This window comes from Phaseolus vulgaris, chromosome 3 (genome assembly GCF_000499845.2).
Source record: "Phaseolus vulgaris cultivar G19833 chromosome 3, P. vulgaris v2.0, whole genome shotgun sequence".
NCBI lineage: Eukaryota > Viridiplantae > Streptophyta > Magnoliopsida > Fabales > Fabaceae > Phaseolus > Phaseolus vulgaris.
The window spans coordinates 16,916,517-16,939,832 of record NC_023757.2 but is presented as its reverse complement, the minus strand read 5'-3'; the positions used below and the strand labels follow the sequence as shown (position 1 = coordinate 16,939,832).

Sequence of the window (23,316 nt, the reverse complement as noted above, 5' to 3'; positions counted from 1 at the left end):
GACGTAGGATCTTTCACGTGGAAAACCTGAGATGTTTGTTGAATCATTATAAATGGCTCATCTCGATACCTTATCTTTCGAAAGTCCACTAGTGTGAATCCTGATTCATCAATTTTAACCCCACTTTTATTGTCAACCCATTTACACTTGAAAACTGGAACGAAAAACTTAGTGCAGTCAACCTCCCATATCTCTTCTATAAACCCATAATATGCCATTGATCCAAGTACTAGATTTGTATCTTTCGAAGTCGAAAACTGCATTGACATGACTTCAAGAGTAACACCAGAATTTTGAATTGTACCTTTTTCATCCATAGACTTCGTGTAAAATATACAATTATTCACTTTGTACGCTTTACATTAAATAACATCAAACTTCAATCCAGCAGCCAACCAGGTCAAGGTCTTTGATGTCGTTGAATCCTTTAACACCTCGTCTTTAAACCAAGGCATGAAAGTTCTATTATGTTCCATAAAGACCCATTTCTCTACTTGTCTTGGGTTATTTGCCTTCACAATGACTTTATGAGCTTCTATGTAAGGTATAACTTCTTCTGTGCTATTCAATATATACAAATGTGCTTGCAAGACTTCTGATCGAGATTTGCTTACAATATTCACACCATGTAAACATTTACTTGTAGAACGCCTGTGGTGCCATGAATTAGCTAGAAGACCTATTGGATTTGCTTTTGGCAGGTACTCTGAACAAAATTCAATACTTTCTTCAGCTATGTACATTTCAATCATTGAAGCTTCTGGACGATAATGATTTTTCACATAACCTTTCAAAATTTTCATATACCGCTCAACAGGATACATCCATCTTAAGTACACTGGTCCACACAATCTAACCTCTCTTACCAGATGCACCACTAGATGAACCATGATGTGGCAATCATGAGACTTCAACCCAATTAACTTCAAATCTTGCATTGACACTAGGCTCTTCATATTTGAGGAATGTCCTTGTGGCACTTTCACACCCTTAAGACATTGACAAAAACTAATTTTTTTCATCTTTTCACATGGTGTAACAGGCTGGGGGCAAATATGTACGCTTACCCATTTCTATGGGTGTTAACTCGCCTTGTATGTTCATCTCAATAAAATCTAAACGAGCATTTAGACCATCATTCGTCTTCCCATTAATGTTAAGAAGTGTACCAATTAAGCTATCACACACATTCTTCACAACATGCATTACATCTATACAATGTCTGCCTTCTAACCTCGACCGGTACGGAAGATCAAAGAAGACTGATTTTTTCTTCCAAATGTTTGTCACATATGACTTTTTTTTTTACTTACCAAAGGTGTGGTCTATGTTATATACCTTTTCGTAAACCTCAACACTAGTTAATGGAGTTGGTGGACCACTAGTCTCTTGGTGTCCATTAAAGGCTTTTTTCAACCTCCGGTAAGGATGATGACTTCTAAGAAACCTCTGATGCCGAAGATATATTGTCTTCCTTCCATGTTTCAATTGTTGAGAAGCAGTGTCTTCTTCACATATTGGGCATGCTTTATGAACCTTAACACTATAACCTGATAAGTTACCATATGCCGGAAAGTCATTGATGGTGCAAAATAACGTGGCTAGAAGCTTGAAAGTTTCATTAGCAAATCTGTCAAATACTTCAACACCCTGGTCCCACATTAACTTCAATTATTCAATTAGGGGACTTAGATAAACATCTATGTCATTCCCTAGCTGTTTCGGACTAGATATCATCATAGATGACATCATGTATTTTCGCTTCATGCACAATCCAGGAGGTAAGTTGTAAATAACTAGTAAAACAGGTCATGAACTGTGATTTGTACTCTTATTACCTGATATGATTCCAATAGCAAGATATAGATGATTCTTTGACATTTTATGGAATCAACTTGAGTTGGAGAATGAATAGGCATTTTTAATAGAATTGGATCAATGTTCTATATTTCAAGAACTCACCAAAACTTGCACCAAACACCAAACTCACATGGAAGACCCATTTCTTGCCAATTGAACCGATTAAAAGGTGCACAAATGTAAATGAACCGAATAGAATGCTTCAAAACTGAATTGAACCGAAAAAATTCATAAGAAATGAAGAAGAATCATATGGAACCAACCAAGGAGAAGATGAACCGAACAGGTTAAGAAATAAGCTAAAATACCGAATGAAAATGCTAGAAAAGGAACCTAAGACATGTTTTAGCTTCGTATGAACATGGAGATGAAATGAAAAGATGGAGAAGAGAGGAACTTATGAGAATGAAGAGCTTGGTTGATGGTCACGCCACTTGAAGTGTGAAGGCTCCAAGATAAGTGCGCTAATGCCGCCACTTGAGAGAACCAAGGTACTCAAGATGAGACAAGGAAGAGGAGAAGACAAGTTCTCACACACTCTATCACCAATTTGGGAGAGTTTTGCTATATCAATTCTCAAATCTGAATTATGAAGGACCTAAGCCCTCCTTTTATAGGAGCAAGGGCCGATCATTTACATAGCTTATTCCATAAGCTACCCAAAAAGCTCCTAAGCTCACGCCCCCTACTAAGCTCACTCCCAAGCTTCTAGAATTTCCTAAACTAAAGCCTAAAGATGCTTTTACAAAAGAGGTGTCTAATGTTTCCCTCTAAGCACCTTTTAATACACAAGAAACTATAAAAAGAGAAAACAATGTTCCATTATTTCCTAATTCCTTAAATTTGTTTCTTGTAAGCCTATGAGGTGGGCTATTGACTCTTTGAGCGTCTTCTACTTGGGCCTCTACCTCCTCTTTTCCTTGATTGTTGGCTTCTATTTCTTCTTGATCTTGATCTCCATTATACTCCCCGAGTTGGAGAGAATTCGATCACGAATTCTAGAGACCTACAAAAAAAGGAGTTAGATCATTGATATTAAATGTATGACTACCAAGGTATGTATCAGGCATATCTAACTCATAAGCATTGTTATTAATCCTCTTTAGGACTTGGAAAGGTCCATCACCACGAGGCATTAGTTTGGACTTCCTTTGAGTAGGAAAACGATCTTTCCTCAAGTGAAGCCAAACCCAATCACCCTCATCAAATAACAATGTTTTTCGCCTTTTATTGGCAAGTTCAACATACTTGCCAACCTTCTTCTCAATTCTCATCTTGATGTCTTTATGCAAAGTTTTCACAAAAGAAGCCTTTTCATCCCCATCTTTGCACAAGACATCCTCAAGTATGGGAATAGGAAGAAGATCAAGAGGTGTTAAGGGATTAAACCCATACACAACCTCAAAAGGAGAATGTGAGGTGGTAGAATTTACTACACGGTTATAGGCAAATTCAACATAGGGTAGTAAATTCTCCTACACTCTAGGATTCCCGGAAATAAAGCATCTCAATAGTTGTCCCAAAGTTCTATTGACCACTTCGGTTTGACCATCGGTTTGTGGGTGACAAGTGGTAGAAAATAAAAGTTTAGTACCAAGCTTACCCCACAAGGTCTTCCAAAAGTGACTTAAGAACTTGGAATCCCTATTGGACACAATAGTTCTAGGAATACCATGCAAACGAACCACTTCTTGAAAGAAGAGGTTTGCAATATGACATGCATCATCCACTTTGTGGCAAGGAATAAAGTGAGTCATCTTTGAAAAACGATCCACTACCACAAAAATGGAATCCTTTCCCTTTGATGTCTTGGGTAATCCTAAGATGAAATCCATAGAAATGTCAACCCAAGGCATTGAAGGGATAGGAAGAGGAGTATATAAACCATAGGGATGCATTCTAGATTTAGTTTTGCGGTAAGCTATGCATTTTTCACACAAACTATGAACATGTTTATGCATATGAGGCCAATAGAAATGTTCATGCAACACATCCAAAGTTTTTGCAACCCCAAAGTGACCCATTAAACCTCCCTCATGTGCTTCTCTAACAAGAGATAATCGAATTGAGCTTTGAGGGACACAAAGACGTTTTCCTTTAAAAAGAAAGCCATCTTGTATAAAAAAAATCTCTGTGTCCTCCTTTGATACACTCTTGATAGATAAGAGAAAAATCAAGGTCATCATGATAAAGATCCTTAATGTGATCAAAGCCAAGAAATTGAGAACCCAAAAGATTTAGCAAAGCATATCGTCTAGAAAGTGCATCGGCCACAATATTAATTTTGCCTTGCATATGCTTGATCACATAAGGAAATTGCTCAAGGAATTCCACCCACTTAGCATGCCTCTTGTTAAGTTTGTTTTGGCTTTTCAAATATTTAAGAGATTCATGATCACTATGAATCACAAACTCTTTAGGAAAAAGATAATGTTGCCAAGTAAACAAAGCTCTAACAAGTGCATATAATTCTTTATCATAAGTGGAATAGTTAAGATGACTCCCCTTCAATTTCTCACTAAAATAAGCTATGGGGTGGCCCTCTTGAAGGAGAACAGCCCCAATGCCTATACTTGAAGCATCACACTCAATCTCAAATGTTTTAGCAAAATTAGGAAGGGCTAAAATGGGAGCATTAGTCAATTTTTCTTTTAAAACATCAAAAGCTTTTTGTTATGCTTCTCCCCATTGAAAAACCACATCCTTTTTCACTATATCATTGAGAGGTGCAGCTATTGTATCAAAGTTGGGTACAAATCTTCTATAAAAATAAGCAAGTCCATGAAAACTTCGGACTTCATTCATACATGTAGGCGTAGGCCAATTTTGAATGGCCACCACCTTAGCTTGATCCACATGGACCCCTTTGCTACTCACAACAAACCCTAGGAATTCTATATGATCAAGTGCAAACATACATTTAGCAAGGTTAGCATACAAATGTTCCTTCCTAAGGGTTTCTAAGACTTGTATAACATGCATCCTATGGTCATTCAAAGATAAGCTATAAATGAGGATATCATCAAAATAAACAACAACAAACTTACCAATGAAAGCTCTTAGAACATGATGCATGAGGCGCATGAAAGTACTTGGAGCATTAGTTAAACCAAAGGGCATAACTAACCACTCATATAAACCACAGTTGGTCTTAAAAGCCGTCTTCCATTCATCACCCGGTTTTATACGGATTTGATTGTAGCCACTTTTAAGATCAATCTTTGTAAAAATTTTGGAACCATGCAATTCATCCAACAAATCATCAAGCCTAGGTATGGGATGCCTATACTTAATTGTAATGTTATTGATAGCCCTACAATCCGAACACATCCTCCATGTGCCATCTTTCTTAGGGACAAGGATAATAGGCATAGCACAAGGGCTCATGCTATCTTGGACCCAACCTTTTTCAATTAAAGCCTCTATTTGTTGGCGAATGTCCTTGGTCTCACTTGGATTGGTCCTATAGGCCGGACGATTGGGTAAAGAAGATCCCGGAATCAAATCAATTTGGTGCTCAATCCCTCTCAAAGGTGGAAGGCCTTTTGGAGGATCTTGAAACACATCTTGAAACTCCTTTACCAAATTATCCAAGCAATGAGGACTATCAACAAGTGGTTCTAACTTAAGAGGTCTAGGGATAGCTAAGAATATAGGATTGTGAGCCACTATCTCCCTTTGGACCTCATGCCTAGATACAAGAAGCGTAGGCTTAAGACTCTTTTCTTTTTCACTCTCCCTCTTTTTCTTCATAAGAATTTGGTCCTCATGGACTTCTCTTGGAGAGAGAGATTTCAAAGTAACCTTGTGACCATGGAAATCAAAAGAAAGTTTGTTGGTAAAGCCATCATGAAAAACTTTTCTATCATATTGCCAAGGCCTTCCCAAAAGAACATGTGTTGCTTCCATGGGCACAACATCACATAATACCTCATCTTTGTATTTTCCAATAGAGAAATGGATGAGGACTTGCTTATTCACAATAATTTCGCCTACTTCACTAAGCCATTGCAATTTGTAGGGCTTTGTATGAGAGATAGTAGGCAATCCAAACTTATCTACTACTCTTGTACTAGCCACATTAGCACAACTACCCCCATCCACTATTAAGGAACAAATGTTGTTTTGAATAAGACATCTTGTATGGAAAATATTTTCCCTTTGACTTTCATCAAAAGGTTGTGAAACTTGTCCAAGAAGTCTTCTCACAACTAACAAATCTCCTTCAAGTGGACTCTCACTCTCATTCTCACTAGATGCTCTAGAATGTGAAGAATGCCTAGGTGAATCCGAATCATGCTCACTCATGACAATGCCATTATGCACAAACATATTCCTTTTAGAAGGACAATTAGCCGCAATGTGACCATAACCCATACACTTAAAGCATTTCTTACTAGACGATTTAGTTGGTGATTTAGGCATAGAAGTAGAAGGCTTAGATTCCTTTGGTTTGAAAGAAGAATCTTGAGAAGGAAATTTAGAAAAAGACTTTTTGTTCTTCCAAGAATTGTTGTAGTAACCATCATTGGGAGCATTTTTTAAAGTATTTTTCTTAGCAAGTTGGGCTTCCACCTTCATTGCAAGATGAACCAAAGAACCCAATGATGAATACTCTTGAAGCTCAACAATATCTTGAATATCCTTCCTTAGAACACTCACAAACCTAGCTATCATAGCTTCCTCACTCTCACGCATATCTACCTTAAGCAAAAGCATTTCTAATTCTTTGAAATAAGCATCCACACTTAGCGTGCCTTGTTGAAACCGTTGGAGTCTCAACATGAGGTCTTTCCTAAAGTGTGGTTGCACAAATCTAAGGCGCATTTGATCCTTTAAAGAGTTCCAAGAGTCCACGGGAGGACCCTTGTGATAGATAATGTCCTTTACAATACTATGCCACCATTTCATGGCATAATCACTAAACTCTAAGGTGGTTAGCTTAAATTTGTGGTCATCATGGACCTCATGGATCTCAAAAATTTGTTCACATTTAGCCTCCCAAACTAGGTACACATTAGGATCACTATCCCCATTGAAACTAGGAATTTTGACCAAAGGAAGCTTAGCCTTGGCGTCTTGGTAGTGGCCATCTTCACGGTGATGTTTATCTCCATGAGCATGAGGTCTATATCCATGAAAGTGGGGATGAGGTCTCCTTCTTCTATGTTCCTCTTCACAGCCATGATTATTGGAAGAGCCTCTAGATGAAGGTCTATGAGAATGACGCTCTCCATGGATAGAATGAGAGGACCTAGCTTGCTTCATTTCAACTTTTTGCAATTTTTCCTCCAACCGTCTAATAGCTTCATGATATGATTCCAATAGCAAGATATAGATGATTCTTTGACATTTTATGGAATCAACTTAAGTTGGAGAATGAATAGGCACTTTTAATAGAATTGGATCAATGTTCTATGTTTCAAGAACTCACCAAAACGTGCACCAAACACCAAACTCACACGGAAGACCCATTTCTTGCCAATTGAACCGATTAAAAGGTGCACAAATGTAAATGAATCAAATAGAATGCTTCAAAATTGAATTGAACCGAACAAATTCATAAGAAATGAAGAAGAATCAAATGGAACCAGCCAAGGAGAAGATGAAACGAAGCATGTTAAGAAATAAGCTAAAATACCGAATGAAAATGCTAGAAAAGGAACCTAAGACATGTTTTAGCTTCGTATGAACATGGAGATGAAATGAAAAGATGGAGAAGAGAGGAACTTATGAGAATGAAGAGCTTGGTTGATGGTCACGCCACTTGAAGTGTGAAGGCTCCAAGATAAGTGAGCTAATGCCGCCACTAGAGAGAACCAAGGCACTCAAGATGAGACAAGGAAGAGGAGAAGACAAGTTCTCACACACTCTATCACCAATTTGGTAGAGTTTTGCTATATCAATTCTCAAATCTGAATTATGAAGGACCTAAGCCCTCCTTTTATAGGAGCAAGGGCCGGTCATTTACATAGCTTATTCCCTGAGCTACCCAAAAAGCTCCTAAGCTCACGCCCCCTACTAAGCTCACTCCCAAGCTTCTAGAATTTCCTAAACTAAAGCCTAAAGATGCTTTTTCAAAAGAGGTGTCTAATGTTTCCCTCTAAGCACCTTTTAATACACAAGAAACTATAAAAAGAGAAAACAATGTTTCACTATTTCCTAATTCCTTAAATTTGCTTCTTGTAAGCCTACGAGGTGGGCTATTGACTCTTTGAGCGTCTTCTACTTGGGCCTCTACCTCCTCTTGTCCTTGATTGTTGGCTTCTATTTCTTCTTGATCTTGATCTCCATCATTACCAAATAGATTCATTTCGTTTGTAGCTAAACCAAGTCGAATATTTATTGATTCTTTACCAAACTGTGAAAATCATCATCAAATTGTTAGAATATATGGCCTTAAACGAGAGGGGGGTGAATTGTTTAAGAGAGGTTTTTGAAATATTTTTAAAGTTTAACAAAATTCTTTGTATGAATCCAGAACAGAAACCAGGTTAGCCAAGAACAAAAGCAATAAAACAACAAAGCAACAGAAAAACAATCGGTTGTTTCTGCAAAACAATCGGTTGTTTATACCAATAAAACTAAAAACAGAATTTAAGTGAGTTTGAGGGTAAGAGAGAAATACACCAACAGTTTATACTGGTTCACTCTTAAGCCAAGAGCTACATCCAGTCCCCAAAAAACTATTAGGTAATCCACTAATTAATCAAACCAGATTACAACACACAAACCACCAAAGTAGTGACCTTGAACCCTTCAAGAAACACACTCCTTTTGGCAAAACACACACCAAGAGTATTGATCTTGACCACTTCAAGAGCACACAACACTCATTGGCAACACACCACCAAAAATATAGTAGATTGAGAAGGGATTACACTTGTTTACAGAACAATCTGAAATCAATACAATTGCAATCCTATTCCACTCTCTTAGAAAACACAAAGCTTGATGTGAATGTTCAAATCTTGAAAACAACTTTTTCACAACTGAAAAACTCAAATATGTTTCTCTTGTTTGTTTGAAAACATAAACAAACCATTTATATTTTCCAAAGATTGGTTAAAGCAATTATTGAAGGAGCGTATTCAATTGGAAATCATTTAAAGCACATTCAACCACCAAAACAAAATTCTGTTAGGATTTTCAAAGAAACAATCGATTGAAACCACAAAACAACCGATTGTTTGGTTTGCTGTTAAGTCAACCAAACTTAAACAGTTTTCAACCTTTTCAAAAACTCCTAAGAGTAAAACAACCGATTGATTCGACAAAACAACAGGTTGTTTTTCACTTAGTTGTAAAAACACTTTATTTTAAAAAGGATTTAAAACACATTCGCTTTAGATTCAACAAAGGAGTGGATTACAAATTAAACTACCCAGATCCCACCCAAACACAACAGCAACATCAGCCTTTCATCAAACACATAGGATATGTATTCTTCAAAGCACTTGATCTCTCTTGATCAACACAAATTTCTTCCACTGAATAGAATCAGCTAGATGTCAGTACATGCCATCACATTTCCTCTCATCTGCATGCCATCTAAGATTTTTAGCATCATTTGGGTTTTCAAACAAACGCTTCATCCTTTGAATGATGGGAAGATACCACATAACCTTCATTGTGGGTCCATGCTTTTCTATATCTTCAATAGTATCATCATTTTTTTGTTTCAACTTATAACGTGATAACCCGCACCTTGGACAACTTTTCAACAATTTAAAATCTTTCTGGTATAATATACAATCATTAGGACATACATGTATATTTTTATACTCCATACCCATTGGAAAAAAAATCTTTTTGGCCTCATAATTACGATTAGGTAGAGTATTTCCCTCTGGAAGCATATCCTTCAACATCTGAAGCAATTCCGTGAAGCTTTTATCAGTTCATCTATTTATTGCCTTCAAATTCATCAATCTTAACACTGTCGACAATCGTAACAACCGAAGCAATTTCGTGAAGCTTTTATCAGTCCATCCATTTATTGCCTTCAAATTCATCAATCTTAACACCACTGACAACCGTGTGAAGTTAGTTGATCCAGGATACAATGAAGTCTCTGCATCGCTTGACATACTTCCATATCCATGCGCTTCTGCAAAAGACTCAGCTCCCACATCACGAATCATGTCCTCCAATCGATCATCATGTACTGCATCATCCATGGTGGACTCGACATATTCTTCAGTTACGGAAACACGTGGTAAATTTAACAATTCAACCTGTCATGTCCAAGTTTTATAAGATCGAAGAAACCCGTCACATGGAAGGTGCTCCCTCATTATCTTAACATCCAGTATCCTTCCATTTAAACAGTTAACGCACGGACACCTGATCTTTGTTCCATCATGACCACCATTAATCGCGTTACGTTGTGCAAATTGTATATTATTCTACTCCTCTTTCGTACTCATCACTTATGCGAAGAGAATTAATCCAATTTCGATCCATTCTATTCTTAAATAGTCATTCAGCTGTTTTTTAATCAGTGTTCTATCTAACACGTTTGCCGAGGGTCGAACATCCCCAGACTCAATACCAGCACGTATCAATTGCCGAGGGTAGAAAATCTTCGGACTCAATACAAACACGATAATTATATTCTAAACTAACAACTAACATAATATAAATTAAAATTAAAATTAAAATAAACACTAAATAATATAAATTTTAAAAAATACAAATTATAATACATAAAAAAATAATTCATAACATTAAAAAAAAATCAAAAAATACAAAACATCACCAACCTTGTGTGTGAAGGCAACGTTGCCAAGAGTGGCACGATGGCGGCAGCGGACAAGGTGGTGAACGCGGAAGCAGCGACAAAGCACACAAGAAAGCAAAGAGGAACCTACGAAGGCAATGCAACAATATCAATGAAGCTGTCAATGAAGCTATATGAACGAAAAAATTTATATACATTGGTGAAGAAGAAAGAGAGCTCAAAAACTTACCACGAAGACATGAACGCAGTATGAATGAAGTAGCAAGAAGAGAGGAACTCGAAGCGCAAATGCGAGCAGAGTGCAAACGTGAAACACTTTTGAAGAAAGAAAGAGTAGTGAATAGCGCACTTCTGAAGGGAAGTTATGGTAAAAATTATATACAAGTGCGGCTATATTTAAAGTTGCACTTGTACATCAAAGCACATCATTTACGAGTGCGGCTGTTACAAGTAGCTACATTTATAAATGAACTTAATTTAAAAAATGTCACCACAATTTTACTTGTGCATCGGTTCGTAAAGTCTCATAAGTAGTATTTGTTTTTACATGGTTTAGAGTTTAAATTTGTCCTCATTTAATACATATATTTTCTTCAATTTAATTCCAAATCAATCGAGTGAACAAATTATTATTTTAGACCCGTAAGGATAGTCAATTTACTGTAGGTGATGTCGTACACTAACTATAACTATTAATACATAATAATTATTTATTTAAACATGTAAGGAGTTATTCGAATATGAATAAACGAAATATGTAGATTAGCAACGACACGTATCAAAATATTAATTATGATAAGTGTATGCAAGAATTAAAAACATTAACTTTTCACAAATTAACACTGATTTAATTAAAACATATTTTAAATATGTTAATAGAAGAATATTTTTAAAAACTAGTTTATGCATAAATTAATATTAATTTAGGAAAAAATTTGATTCCATCTTTTCTTTTTAATAATATATTTACAAATAGTTCCAAAAGGCAAATGTAAACAATACAGGTTGGATATTGACACTTAAACAATAGTTAATTTGTGTTTGAGAGTGTTGATGCATGTAGTTGTCGGTGGAGACTGGTGGCAGCTAGAAACTTCACACAACTTCTTTCATAAATGAAAGCATCTTTCTCCCATTCTTTCTTCATTCTCTCTTTTCAATATGCTTTGGTTTAGTGCTTGCTTGCGAAATTCCACTTCTATCATATCGTCACTATCAGTATCATGATAAAAACTAGGTCAATTTCATGCTTATAAATAAGAGGATGGTTAGAGTTCCTTAATTTGTTCACTCAGCCCAAGCAAATACTATACAAGGATTTGCTACTATTTCTCAACTCAACTCCTTTCTGTCTTAAATTCTTTGTAGCCTTACAATCCATTAATCTAGGGTTTGGCAGAAGAGCAAACTTAACACCCAATTAAGATCCTATCAGGTTGATATGAAGAAGAGACTGAATTACAAGTTATTGAAAACAAGTCTGCAGTTTGTTTTATCAGTGTGTGTGTTTTCTTTCTTTGTATGCTACTCTTCTGGCTTTTCCATACTCATGCTCACTCGCACTCTTCAAAGAAAATACATGTTTATCATCTGTAATGCCATCCTTGCTCTTCTAGCCATTCAAGTAGAATTTCAAGCTTCCACGATCGGAACCAAGGCACAAGTTTCTGAAGGAGCTTTTCTTACGATTGAAGAACAGGAATTTGAAGAAGCGAAAATGCAAGAAGAATATTCTGAACAAGTATCAGCAGCTGAACATGACACAGACGCGTTGTTTATTGCAGAAGAAGATGATGAATTAGGTACTGATACAACAATGGAAACAAAGGAAGATGAACTAGAAAATACAGATGAATTGAATAGAAAGTTCGAAGAGTTTATAAGGAAAATGAAGGAGGAGATGAGGAATGAAGCTGAAGGACAACTAATTGAAGTGTAGTAGATGCATGAATTTGCATATTATTATTATGTTGATTTCTATTTGTATGCTAACATGGCTTCTTTCATTTTCAATTTGATAAGGTCTGTCATGCAGTTTTCGGCTACTGTATGTTTTTTCTTTTCCAAAAACGTTGCATTCCCTTCTAAAAAAAGTAGTTACCAATGAATTGAAATTAAGTACATTGAATATGTGAATTGAAGATGAATGTGATTCAATATGTTAACAAGGGGACAGATTGATTCCAGATTGATATGTGAAGTCACTCACTAAGTTTATAGCAGAATACTAGATTCTAGAGCGTATACATTAATTCCGAACATGAAGATATATGGAACACTCTACACAGAACCACAATTCATGAGGTTCACACAAATCCTTAAGTAGGGTTAAATATTAATACAAACATCTTAAAACTAAACAAAGAGTTTCACTGGTTATCACTAATTCTTTGTTTCCATTAGGAGTGAATTTGAAAAGAAATAGTGCGGAAACTGAAAGGAAGGTTGATGGAAGTTTTTCGGTGATTTACTAGATATAATAAATTTATATAAATATCCTCTCAAATCTTTGATTCTATTTGTGAAGAAAGAAAATTGAAACCTTTTTACCTAATTTTTTATTTATTAATTTGTGAGTTTTTTTTGCAATTTTTTCGTTTCTGAAAATCCGTGTTTGAAACAAACGGATCATAAATATGTTTATAAATTAGTAAATTTCATACTTATTTTTGTATAAGTATAAATATTTTTCTTTCGCCACTTTATATTTCTTAAAATTTTAAAATTATCCATTATTTTATTCATATTTTTTTATTTTGAAAATAACTTTCAGATTGAATATGTTTATTTAAAAAAAATATTTTGAATTATAAGAATTCAGAAATTATTATCCTTTTTAAAAAAATTACATTTCAAATTAAGTTTACGGTTTAGAAAAAATATATTATAAATTTTATAGTCTACGATATATTTCTTAAAAAAAATTCAGATTCTAAAATTCAAAAAATATTTTAAAAATACTTTTCAAATTCTATAATTAAATATATATTTTTAAATTCAAAAATTACATTTTAAATTCTATAATCTAAATTATATAAAAACCAATTTTAGAGACAAAAAATAATTACCATAGTAACTAAATTAGGGATCTAGACACTAAAATTTAATTTCTAAATTAGTTTTTATTATTATTAAATAATTTCTAAATTGATAGAAATTATTTACATTCTAAATAATTTATATATTGACAACAATTATTTACAAAGATTTTAACTACCAATTATTTATATTCTAATTTTAGGAGCAAAACCTTGGTACTAATTAGATACCAATTTAGAAACTATTTAACAATAAAAACTAATTTAAAAAGAAATAAAAAATTAATCTATAAAATAATTTTTAATTTAATTCATATAATAACTGTTTATTTTTAAGTTTTAAAATTAATTTTTATTTAATAATTTGTTTTATAGTGTACAAGAAGAATACGATTAAATATTTTAATTTTCAGTTACTATCAATATAATATAAAATCTTCTTACATTATCAACTAATTATATACAATTTTAATTATTCATTATTCAATAAGTTAATAAACTTTATGTATATAATAATTATCATGCTTCTCAGAAAAATATAATTTAAATTGAATCAGTATAATAAAAATATATTATTAATAAATTTATCTATTGAATAAAATTAAATTTGATGTTTTCAAATGAAATTTCGAATTTAAATATTATTAATACTTTCAGGATACACATATTATAAATCCCACTCTTCAAATTTATTAGATTAATTTTTAAAAGACAAAATTATCATATAATAAAAAAATTAAATTAAAGTACTATGTTTATTAAAATCTGTAGTTTTTAACATAAACAGTTAAATAAATCTACTAAATTAAAAATTATTTTAAAAAATAAATAGATCTTTTAATTATTTAATTATTTTCTTTCTCTCTAAATATTTTTTTTTAATTTTTTAAAAGTGAATTGTAAAAAAAATAAAAATAAATAGATTATTAACTTTAAATGTAAACGATTTAACTTTTTTTTTTTTATAAAGTTTTCGTGTTAGGCATCACTATGCAACTTGACATCTCAGCTAAGCTGACACCTCAAGTAACAACAATCATCTGCCATCACATGAAAAAAATATTATTAAAAAAAGAAAAAAGAAAGAAAATACAAAAATATGGGGGGACTAGACCAAAACTCATATGTTAACACAAACGATACATAGGTAGATTATACCTATTCATAAAGAATTCTAAGAACAGACTAGCTGGGAGTCTATTATACCAATGAAAAGATTCTCTATGAATAAATCCTAAATTAGCCAACTTATCAGCACACACATTCCCTTCACGAAAAATGAGTTACCCTAAACCTGATTGTCCCACAAAAATTAAGACAAGTATTCCATTGATTCTGAAGCATTCACGGAACATTAGTCCTAGCAGTAAACGCAACACAAACCAAGGCAGAATCACATTCAAGCCAGACATTAGTAAGTCCCATTTTTTGAGCTTCCTCCATAGCATGTATAACTCCATAAAACTCAGCAACCAAAGCAGTTTGAACTTCAAGAAACGCTGAAAAAGCACCAATAAATTCTCCCATACTCCCACGAAAAATACCTCCACAAGTAGCAAGACCAGGATACCCCCTAGCAACCCCATCAGTATTAATTTTGACCCAGCCTGGTGAAGGAAATTCCCATCTAATAGGAAGAGGACGAAGAACTTTACCACTACGAGTCTTAATACCGAAAAACTTAATTACGTTGAAGTCCAACATATCATTCTTCATTGAAGCTTTAGACGAATTTCCCACTAGACAAGTTAAATCTTTAATTATCGAAATAGCCTTAGAAACCCCAATCTTATCCTGAAATCTAGCATAATTCCTCATACGCCATATCATCCATATAGAAAAGGTTATCACCGCAAGCTTAATCAATTTAACCAAAGGACTACCATCACTCTTAATAAAAGAAAGTAGATCATCCTTATTAGAGAAATGAGAAGTAAGAAAAATTTGTCGTACCCAACTCCAAATATGCAATGCGTTAGAACATTCAAAAAATAGATGTTGAATAGATTCCTCTTGCTTTTCACAAAGCGAACACATAGAACATATATGCAAACCCTTATTCTGAATATGTTGATCTGTAGGAAGTCGCCCATGAAAATTTTTCCAGAGTACTAGAGTTTTGGAAGGCGGAATAGATGAAGACCAAATGAATTTACCCCAACCACCTGGAACTCCTGGTTCCAAGAAAAAAGTCCTAGCCGATTTAAGAGTGAAACGACCAGACTCATTTAGAATCCAATTAGGAATATCCTGTTCCTCTCTAATCATGATATGATTAAAAAAAAAGAGGCATCTGCTGTAAAGAGAAGGGAATATTCCAATCACAACCTGTCCAAAATTGAGAGACTGTATCCGGAATGCTAGCACCATCAGATAACCCTGCAATATTTGCTAAAGAAGTAGTAGAGCACCATTTATCATTCCAGAAATTAATAAAAGAACCTGTACCAACAGTCCAATAAGTATAGTCAAGTATGGTAGAATAAAATTGCTTAATTCCAGGCCAGAGAGAGGAAGATCTATAAACCGTTCGAAATTCATATTTTGATTTAAGAACCCTGGCTTTCAAGAGTAAAGACCAAGGTTTGTCGCTATAAGCAAAGTTCCAAGCAAGCTTAAGAAGATATGCATTATTTTCATGATGAAGATTAATGATATTCAAGCCTCCATCCCCAAGAGGTGAACAAATTTTCCCCCAATTAACGGTAGCAATACCTTTTTTCAGAATATCACCAGTCCAAATAAAATTCCGACACCACTGCTCAACTTGCTTAATAAGTGAAACAGGCCACTTATACATATTAAAACTATAAGCTAGAGATTCAGTAATCACTGTATTGACCAGCTGAATTCGACCCATCATGCTAAGAGATTTACCTTTCCAAGATGCTAGCTTCAATTTAACAAAGAACTTCCAACTTAGAGTGTCAAAAGCTTTATGAATATCAACTTTGTAAGCCACATTACCTCCTCTAACCTTTTTAGAAAGCAGGTTAATAGCTTCAGAAGCAATACCAATGCAATCCTGAATCTGTCTACCCTGCACAAATCCATATTGATTAGGAGAAATGATTCTAGCAGCCACAAGTGCAAGCCTATCCGCCAGTATCTTGGAAATAATCTTAAACTTGAAATTAGCAACAACAATTGGCCTGTAATCTTTAATGGAATCAGCACCCTGAACCTTTGGAATAAGAGATACCACATTACTATTCATTCCAGGGAGAACCCAGTTTTGTTTAAAAAACTGTTGAACAGCATTGCAAACATCTGTCCCAATAATTTCCCAGCAAGAATGATAGAAAACACCACCAAAACCATCAGGGCCAGGAGCACTATTACCGTTAAGATTAAAAACAGCATTTTTAATTTCAGAGAAATCTGGACACTTAATCAACATCATATTCTCCTCAGAGGAAACCATCGCAGGAATATAAGAACCAATAAAATCTTCCATATTATCAGTATCCAGAACATTAGAAATAGACTCAGCATAAAGATTTTTATAAAAGTCCAAAATATGATCCTCAATGATTTTAGGATCCTCCGTAACCTCATTATCAATCCGTAGACGATGAATCCCACTAGAATTATATCTCCTTTTGACCACCGCATGGAAAAAAGCAGTATTTCGATCTCCATCCTTGAACCATAACATCCTAGCCCTTTCTTTCCAAAACAAATATTGATAGTGAAGAGCATGATCAAGCTCCTCCTTAGCAATCTTTTCTTGACAGAGAAGTCCGTCACTATCAGACAAACTAGCAGTCTCTAAGCTTTTTTGAATACCAAGAAGGATGTCCTGCTTAAGAAGAACTCCATTATGAACATTACCAAAAGAATTTTTATTCCAGTCTCGGAGCTCAAGTTTCAACCTTTTTAACTTATGTTGCAAGATAAACATAGGACAACCAACAACCTGATTAGCCCAAGAATCATGAATAAGCTTTAGACACGAAGTGTCCTGAAGCCACATCGAAAAGAAACGAAAATTGCTAACCTTCCGCAAAGAATTACTAGCAAGACTAGCAAGAATAGGGGAATGATCAGAACAATTTTTAACAAGAACCTGATAAGAACAAGATTCCCATTCATCCAGACACACTCCATTACATAAAGCCCTATCCAATCTTCTGTGAATTCTATGCAACCCTCTCCTTCCGTTACACCAAGTATAACAAGATCCAGTAAAAGGCATACAAGAAAGATCATTAGTATTAATCCAGTCCAGGAATTCATTACAAGAAACCTGATTAGGAGCCACCCCCCCTTTACAGTCATCCGCCGAGAGCACAGCATTAAAATCTCCCAGAATACACCAAGGCCCTGTGAAGAAACTAAGATCCCTCCATAAAAATCGTCTAGACAAGTATGTGGTAGCACCATAAACACCTACAAAGCTAAAACTCTTATCCTCCATACGACAAGTTACAGAGATAAATTGATCATTAACCAAGAAATTTTGGACAAGATTAGGAACCGACAAACACCAAAGCTTAGCAACTTTATTAACAATAGGAGACGTAGCCACCAAATGCATATTAACAGATTTGAAAAGGACGTCGAAAGCATTAGTGTACGACATCATGGGTTCAGCAAGAAAAACCAGGAGAGGTTTATGTAGGTTAAGTAAACTAAGCAACATCTCCACAGTTTTGTGGTTCCCCAATCCTCTGACATTCCAAAAAAATGAAGAGACCTTCATTGCGACGTTGTAGAGAGAAAGTTTTCCTGGATTTACCAGTCCCCTTAGGTGGTCTCCCTAGTTTTCTTTTAGTGCGAACTGTTTCCTCTCCATTATCACTGTCATCCTCCTCCATGTCATTAGAGTCAGTCCAAAATTTTGAAACAACCTAATTTTCAATATGATCAGAATTAATTCCAACAATGGTAGGCGGAATAGTTGACGCTCCAATATGAGAATCAACTCCCACATCTGTAGTTTCCAAACCATCAAGAGAAGAAAAGTGATTTTGAAGGACCAACGATATTGCTTTAACATCCCCAAGATATTTAGCCTTTCGAGGGGAGGGATGAGGCGACTGAGATGGTACAGTCACAATAGCAGAGACCTCCACATTAGGAACTGGAGCATTAGTATCCGCATGTGATTTAACCCTCTGAGGAGAGGTAGTACGCAACGGAGATGGTACAATCACAGGAACAGATACCTCCACATGATGATCATCAATAAAAGTTGTTGAATTTGACTTTGAGTCCTTAGCTTCCATAACAGCAAGTGAGTCCAAAGTGGGAGTGGACAACCCCTGCTTGGGTGAGGACCTATCATGATCTGAAGCATCCTCAAGAGGAGGCATATCTGCAAAAACATCCTCCCCTCCACCTGTTTCATCAACTTTCAACTTATCAATGAGGCCTTCCACGAGTTTTGTCTCCGGATCTTTTTTCGTATATTCTTTACGTTGTTTAGGAATCACGACCCTCCCTTGGTCCCGTTCATCAGAAGATGCCTTCTGAGAAGGTTTATGTTGAGGCCCAAGAACACGACCCTGGTCATGGATCACCCGACACTGAGCAAGCTCGTGCCCAATCATCTTACAATGAGAGCAAAAAGGAGGGAGCCATTCATATTCCACACCAGCTACAAAAGCAAAGTCTGGACGTTCAACCAAAAGTTGATCGGAGAGAGGGGACAGTAGATCAATATCCACCAACACTCTAGCAAACATACCCCTATTCTTTCTCATAGTATGCTCATCCAAAGACAAAGGAGTACCAAGGCCTCTAACGATGGAATATATTGTATTTGGTTTCCAATACTCCAAAGGCAAATGGTAGATTCTAACCCATGTCTGAGTTTTGGTATTCTTCATGGTAGCTGGGACAAAGTCTTTTGTCCAGGCAAACAATCTCAATAAACCAGGAGATAACTTGAGGGAACCCATTCCGAGGGCCCATCTCATGTCTTCTATAGAAGCGAACTCAAACTCATAGAAACCCTTTCCAAGAGGAATTGCTTTCCATGGTCCAAGAGCTTTCCACACCGGCTGCAACTTTTTAGTTAAATCCAGGTGTGTGAGAGGTTTATCCCCCTTAGATAGAATAACCCGACCATGGAGATGGGTTTTGCAATCCTCAAGACCAGCCAAGTAATCTGCCTCATCAATCTGGACAGCAATCATGTCACCCTTAATACAAGGGGTAGGTAGTTGGGACAAAGGAATATCACATGTATTTCCCAAAGCCTGAGCAAAAGTCTTCCTTTGACCGGACATGGAATATACTTTATTATCAGGACAGACTTTTCGATCGATCAAACAAGTCCATGGAATGAGGAAACCCGCAGAGCCCTCCACCATTTTAAAAGGCTAACAAGTTGCCGCCAAAAACTTCCGCAAAACCCTAAAACCCCCAAATCTTCAAATTAGGGTTTTGCTGGCGGTGCTTGGAGCTCCGTCAATTGAAGTTTCATTTCAACCAATCACCTTTGTGCTGGACTGCGAAGGTGTTGATCGGAATTAAGGCTGGGGCGGTGAGGTTTCGATTTGAGGAATTAGGGCACCACTTTTTCACATTCTCGGTGGAGAGAACCAGCACAGCGCACGATGGGTGGACCAGCTGCGACACGCGACGGGACAACCGCAAAAGGACGAACCACTCGCAGGTGGCTGCAGCGACACGGCGAGGCGCACGACGCACGTATTCCTTCTTCGTATTCTTTTCTCCGAGAAAATATTGTTTTATCTTCCTATTATCTCATTTGCTCTTATTATGAGTTGTAAACGATTTAACTTCAACATGTTAGAATAAAATATTTATAAAAGATTGATAAGTTTTAAAAATGTATTAGAATAAAGTTAAAAATATTGTGTCTGTAATAAAATTAATGAAGTTCAAGAGTTAATTAGAACAAAATAAAGTTAAAAAATATTTGTATATTTTTATTTTTTTATTTTTTTATCAGCAATAAATTAATAGAATAAAAAGAGACACTTAAGGGGTGTCTCAACCCTTATACACAAGGCCTTCATAGTTTAAACAAACAGCAATACAAAGCAGAGTTAAGGGATCACTTAACACTAGAAAACATAAACTATAAAGGCTTCCTAAACCAGAAAAAATATTTGTATATGGTTTCACAATCCATAAGATTGAAGTTTAAAGTATCTATTTGTAAAAAGAAAACAAAATTTAGAATTATTAAATACTCATTTCTTTTTGAAAAAAAAATTATTTTAGAATGACACACATATTTATTAATCATAAGATCAATAACATCATCTCTTCCATAAATGAGTAATCTAAAAATTGAGGAATAGTTTAAAAAAACAACTATGTAATAAGCCATAAAACATGTTTGGGATTAGCTTCTCTTCGAATATGCACAAAAGAATATTTGTGAAATGTATTCTTCATTTAAGGTGTTTTATGGTTTTAAAATGTCCATTTGGAAGTATGAGAGACATTATTGGCTATTTTTAATGAATTCTGAATTTCCTTAAATGGTACTGAAAAATAGAATTGTTCATTTCGGTTAATCTATCAGAATTTGAATAACTGTGATCATCAGTCTCTTTCCTGAACAAGATCTACTTCTCAGGTAGCTAAAAGTTAATCATCAGTTATGATCATATTTTTGTGCTTATTTGCCTTTAAACTATTTGATTTCCCTAATGTTAACGTGCACGGACCTAGAAAGATAATTCCATGTGCTGTCAAATAATTTTTCAAGAAGGGAAAAGAAAAATTACATAAACAAGTACTTTTGTGTGGTTTGTGAATTAGTCCAAATGAAGGTATTGGTTTCTCAATAATACTCCTTTTGACTGATTTATATAGCCTGAAGGAGGAGGAAGAACCTTCATTTCTGCACCTTGAATTGTGGTGAATGCCATCAACTAATTGTAGCAGCACAAGAGAGTTTTAATATTCATTGTATGTCTTTATGGAGTTACTTCTGTTCTGGGAACACTATTTTTTTTTTCCAAAGATTTGCAAACAATTCAAACGGTCATGGAACAATATCAAAACTACAAACAAACTATTAGGTGATTGGAGAGGAAGGAAAACAATGAAGTTACTATATAGATAATTAAAAATTTGAATAACCTTTTCAACTTTTCAGGTGGCCTGCTAACATATGAAGTTTTTTCAGCAAGCTGATGGGTGGAGATGAGGCTCGAGAATCATTGCTTTCAGAACATTCCAATGAGAAAAATGACCTTGACAGGAGAAAGCCTAGTGGTAATGGTTCGGAGAAGGAGATCAACCTCAAAGGAAAAAATGATGAGCAAAAGGCTTTGCATCCTCAATGTATAGATGCAAAATCACAAGCAGAATTCAATTTCAAGGCAGTCTTCTTATGGTTAGCTGCATACCTAGGGGGAGGAACTATTTGCTTCCTTCTCACAGATCATGAGATAAAGGGCATAAAAACCAATGGGTTTCTTGATGCCATTTACTTCTGTGTTGTAACAATGACAACAGTTGGATATGGAGATCTTGTGCCAGATAGCCAAGTGTCAAAACTTCTTGCTTGCATTTACGTCTTCACTGGAATGGCTCTTGTAGGGCTAATTCTTAGCAAGGCAGCAGATTATATTGTTGAAAAGCAGGAACTCAACCTAGTTAAAACCTTATTCAAGGGTGCAAATTTTGGTTCACAAGAGCTTTCCAAAGAGGTTGAAACCAACAAAGCTAAATACAAATTCATCCTGACAGCATCCATCTTTTTGGTGCTTATGATTGTGGGGACTATTTTTCTTTATTTTATTGAAAATCTAGATTTTGTTGATGCCCTTTATTGTGTTTGTTCCACAGTCACCACTTTAGGTTATGGGGATAAGAGCTTTTCCACTACGGTTGGTCGTGCTTTTGCTGTGTTCTGGATATTGAGCAGCACCATTTGCTTAGCTCAGTCTTTTGCTTATCTTGCTGAACTTTATACTGAAAAAAGACAGAGATCCCTGGCAAAAATGGTTCTTGCACGAAAATTGTCACTCCTTGATCTTGAGGCAGCTGATCTCGATGGAGATCATGTAGTCAGGTAAGTAGAACAAGTACTCTTGGTAATGAAAAAAAAGTAATTGTATGCTATAAGGATTCTTCTTCTCTCTATCATTTGCACCAAGAGATGTAGTAAGTTCATATCTGTAACATCCATTTCTAGCATTGATAGATTGCACCAATATTTAGCTTATTATAAGTAATTAAATGCTCACGTTCAATATTTTTGGTTTTTGTAGTGCTACAGAGTTCGTTTTGTATAAGTTGAAAGAAATGGGAAAGATCAGCCAAGAGGATATTTTAGTTGTTATGGATATTTTTAGACAACTAGATTTTGATCAATCAGGAACCCTGACAGAAGCGGATCTCAGATAACTCTAACTCAAGAGTGAGATGAATTATTGAAATTTAATTGTCTCTGTTAAAGTTTATCGGTTTAAATAAGAAGCGAGATTGAACACAAGATGATTATCATAATTAAGTGAAACCAGGTGAACAGACTCCAAAGCATTGTGTTATATGGAAATACTTTTTTGATTATGAAGGTGATCGAGACATGTAGTTTTGACGAGGACATGAAGAAACATTCTAAGGAAACAGTTACCTAAAGCCAAGGAAAGACAAGACCCAACAACCTCAAAAAGCATGACTAAAGCTAGCAAATGTATTAGAAAAATAGTAAATACTTTTGTAGAAATCTCTATTTAG

The 23,316-nt window shown here is 35.2% G+C and overlaps 3 protein-coding genes across 3 annotated transcripts; 2 read left to right on the top strand and 1 right to left on the bottom strand.

The window, feature by feature from the left end:
- The first annotated feature begins 12,182 nt into the window (after positions 1–12,182).
- Positions 12,183–12,542, top strand: LOC137839240 (uncharacterized). Its single transcript, XM_068648364.1, has one exon. The coding sequence runs from the start codon at positions 12,183–12,185 to the stop codon at positions 12,540–12,542; it is 360 nt and encodes a 119-aa protein (XP_068504465.1).
- Positions 12,543–18,494: 5,952 nt separating this feature from the next.
- Positions 18,495–19,961, bottom strand: LOC137839239 (uncharacterized). Its single transcript, XM_068648363.1, has one exon. It carries the CDS (start codon positions 19,959–19,961, stop codon positions 18,495–18,497), a length of 1,467 nt encoding a protein of 488 aa, XP_068504464.1.
- Positions 19,962–21,764: 1,803 nt separating this feature from the next.
- Positions 21,765–23,111, top strand: LOC137806802 (two-pore potassium channel 1-like). The gene is made up of 2 exons (XM_068607087.1): positions 21,765–22,648; positions 22,848–23,111. The coding sequence occupies exons 1-2, from the start codon at positions 21,765–21,767 to the stop codon at positions 22,981–22,983; spliced, it is 1,020 nt and encodes a 339-aa protein (XP_068463188.1). The 3' UTR covers positions 22,984–23,111.
- Positions 23,112–23,316: the final 205 nt, after the last annotated feature.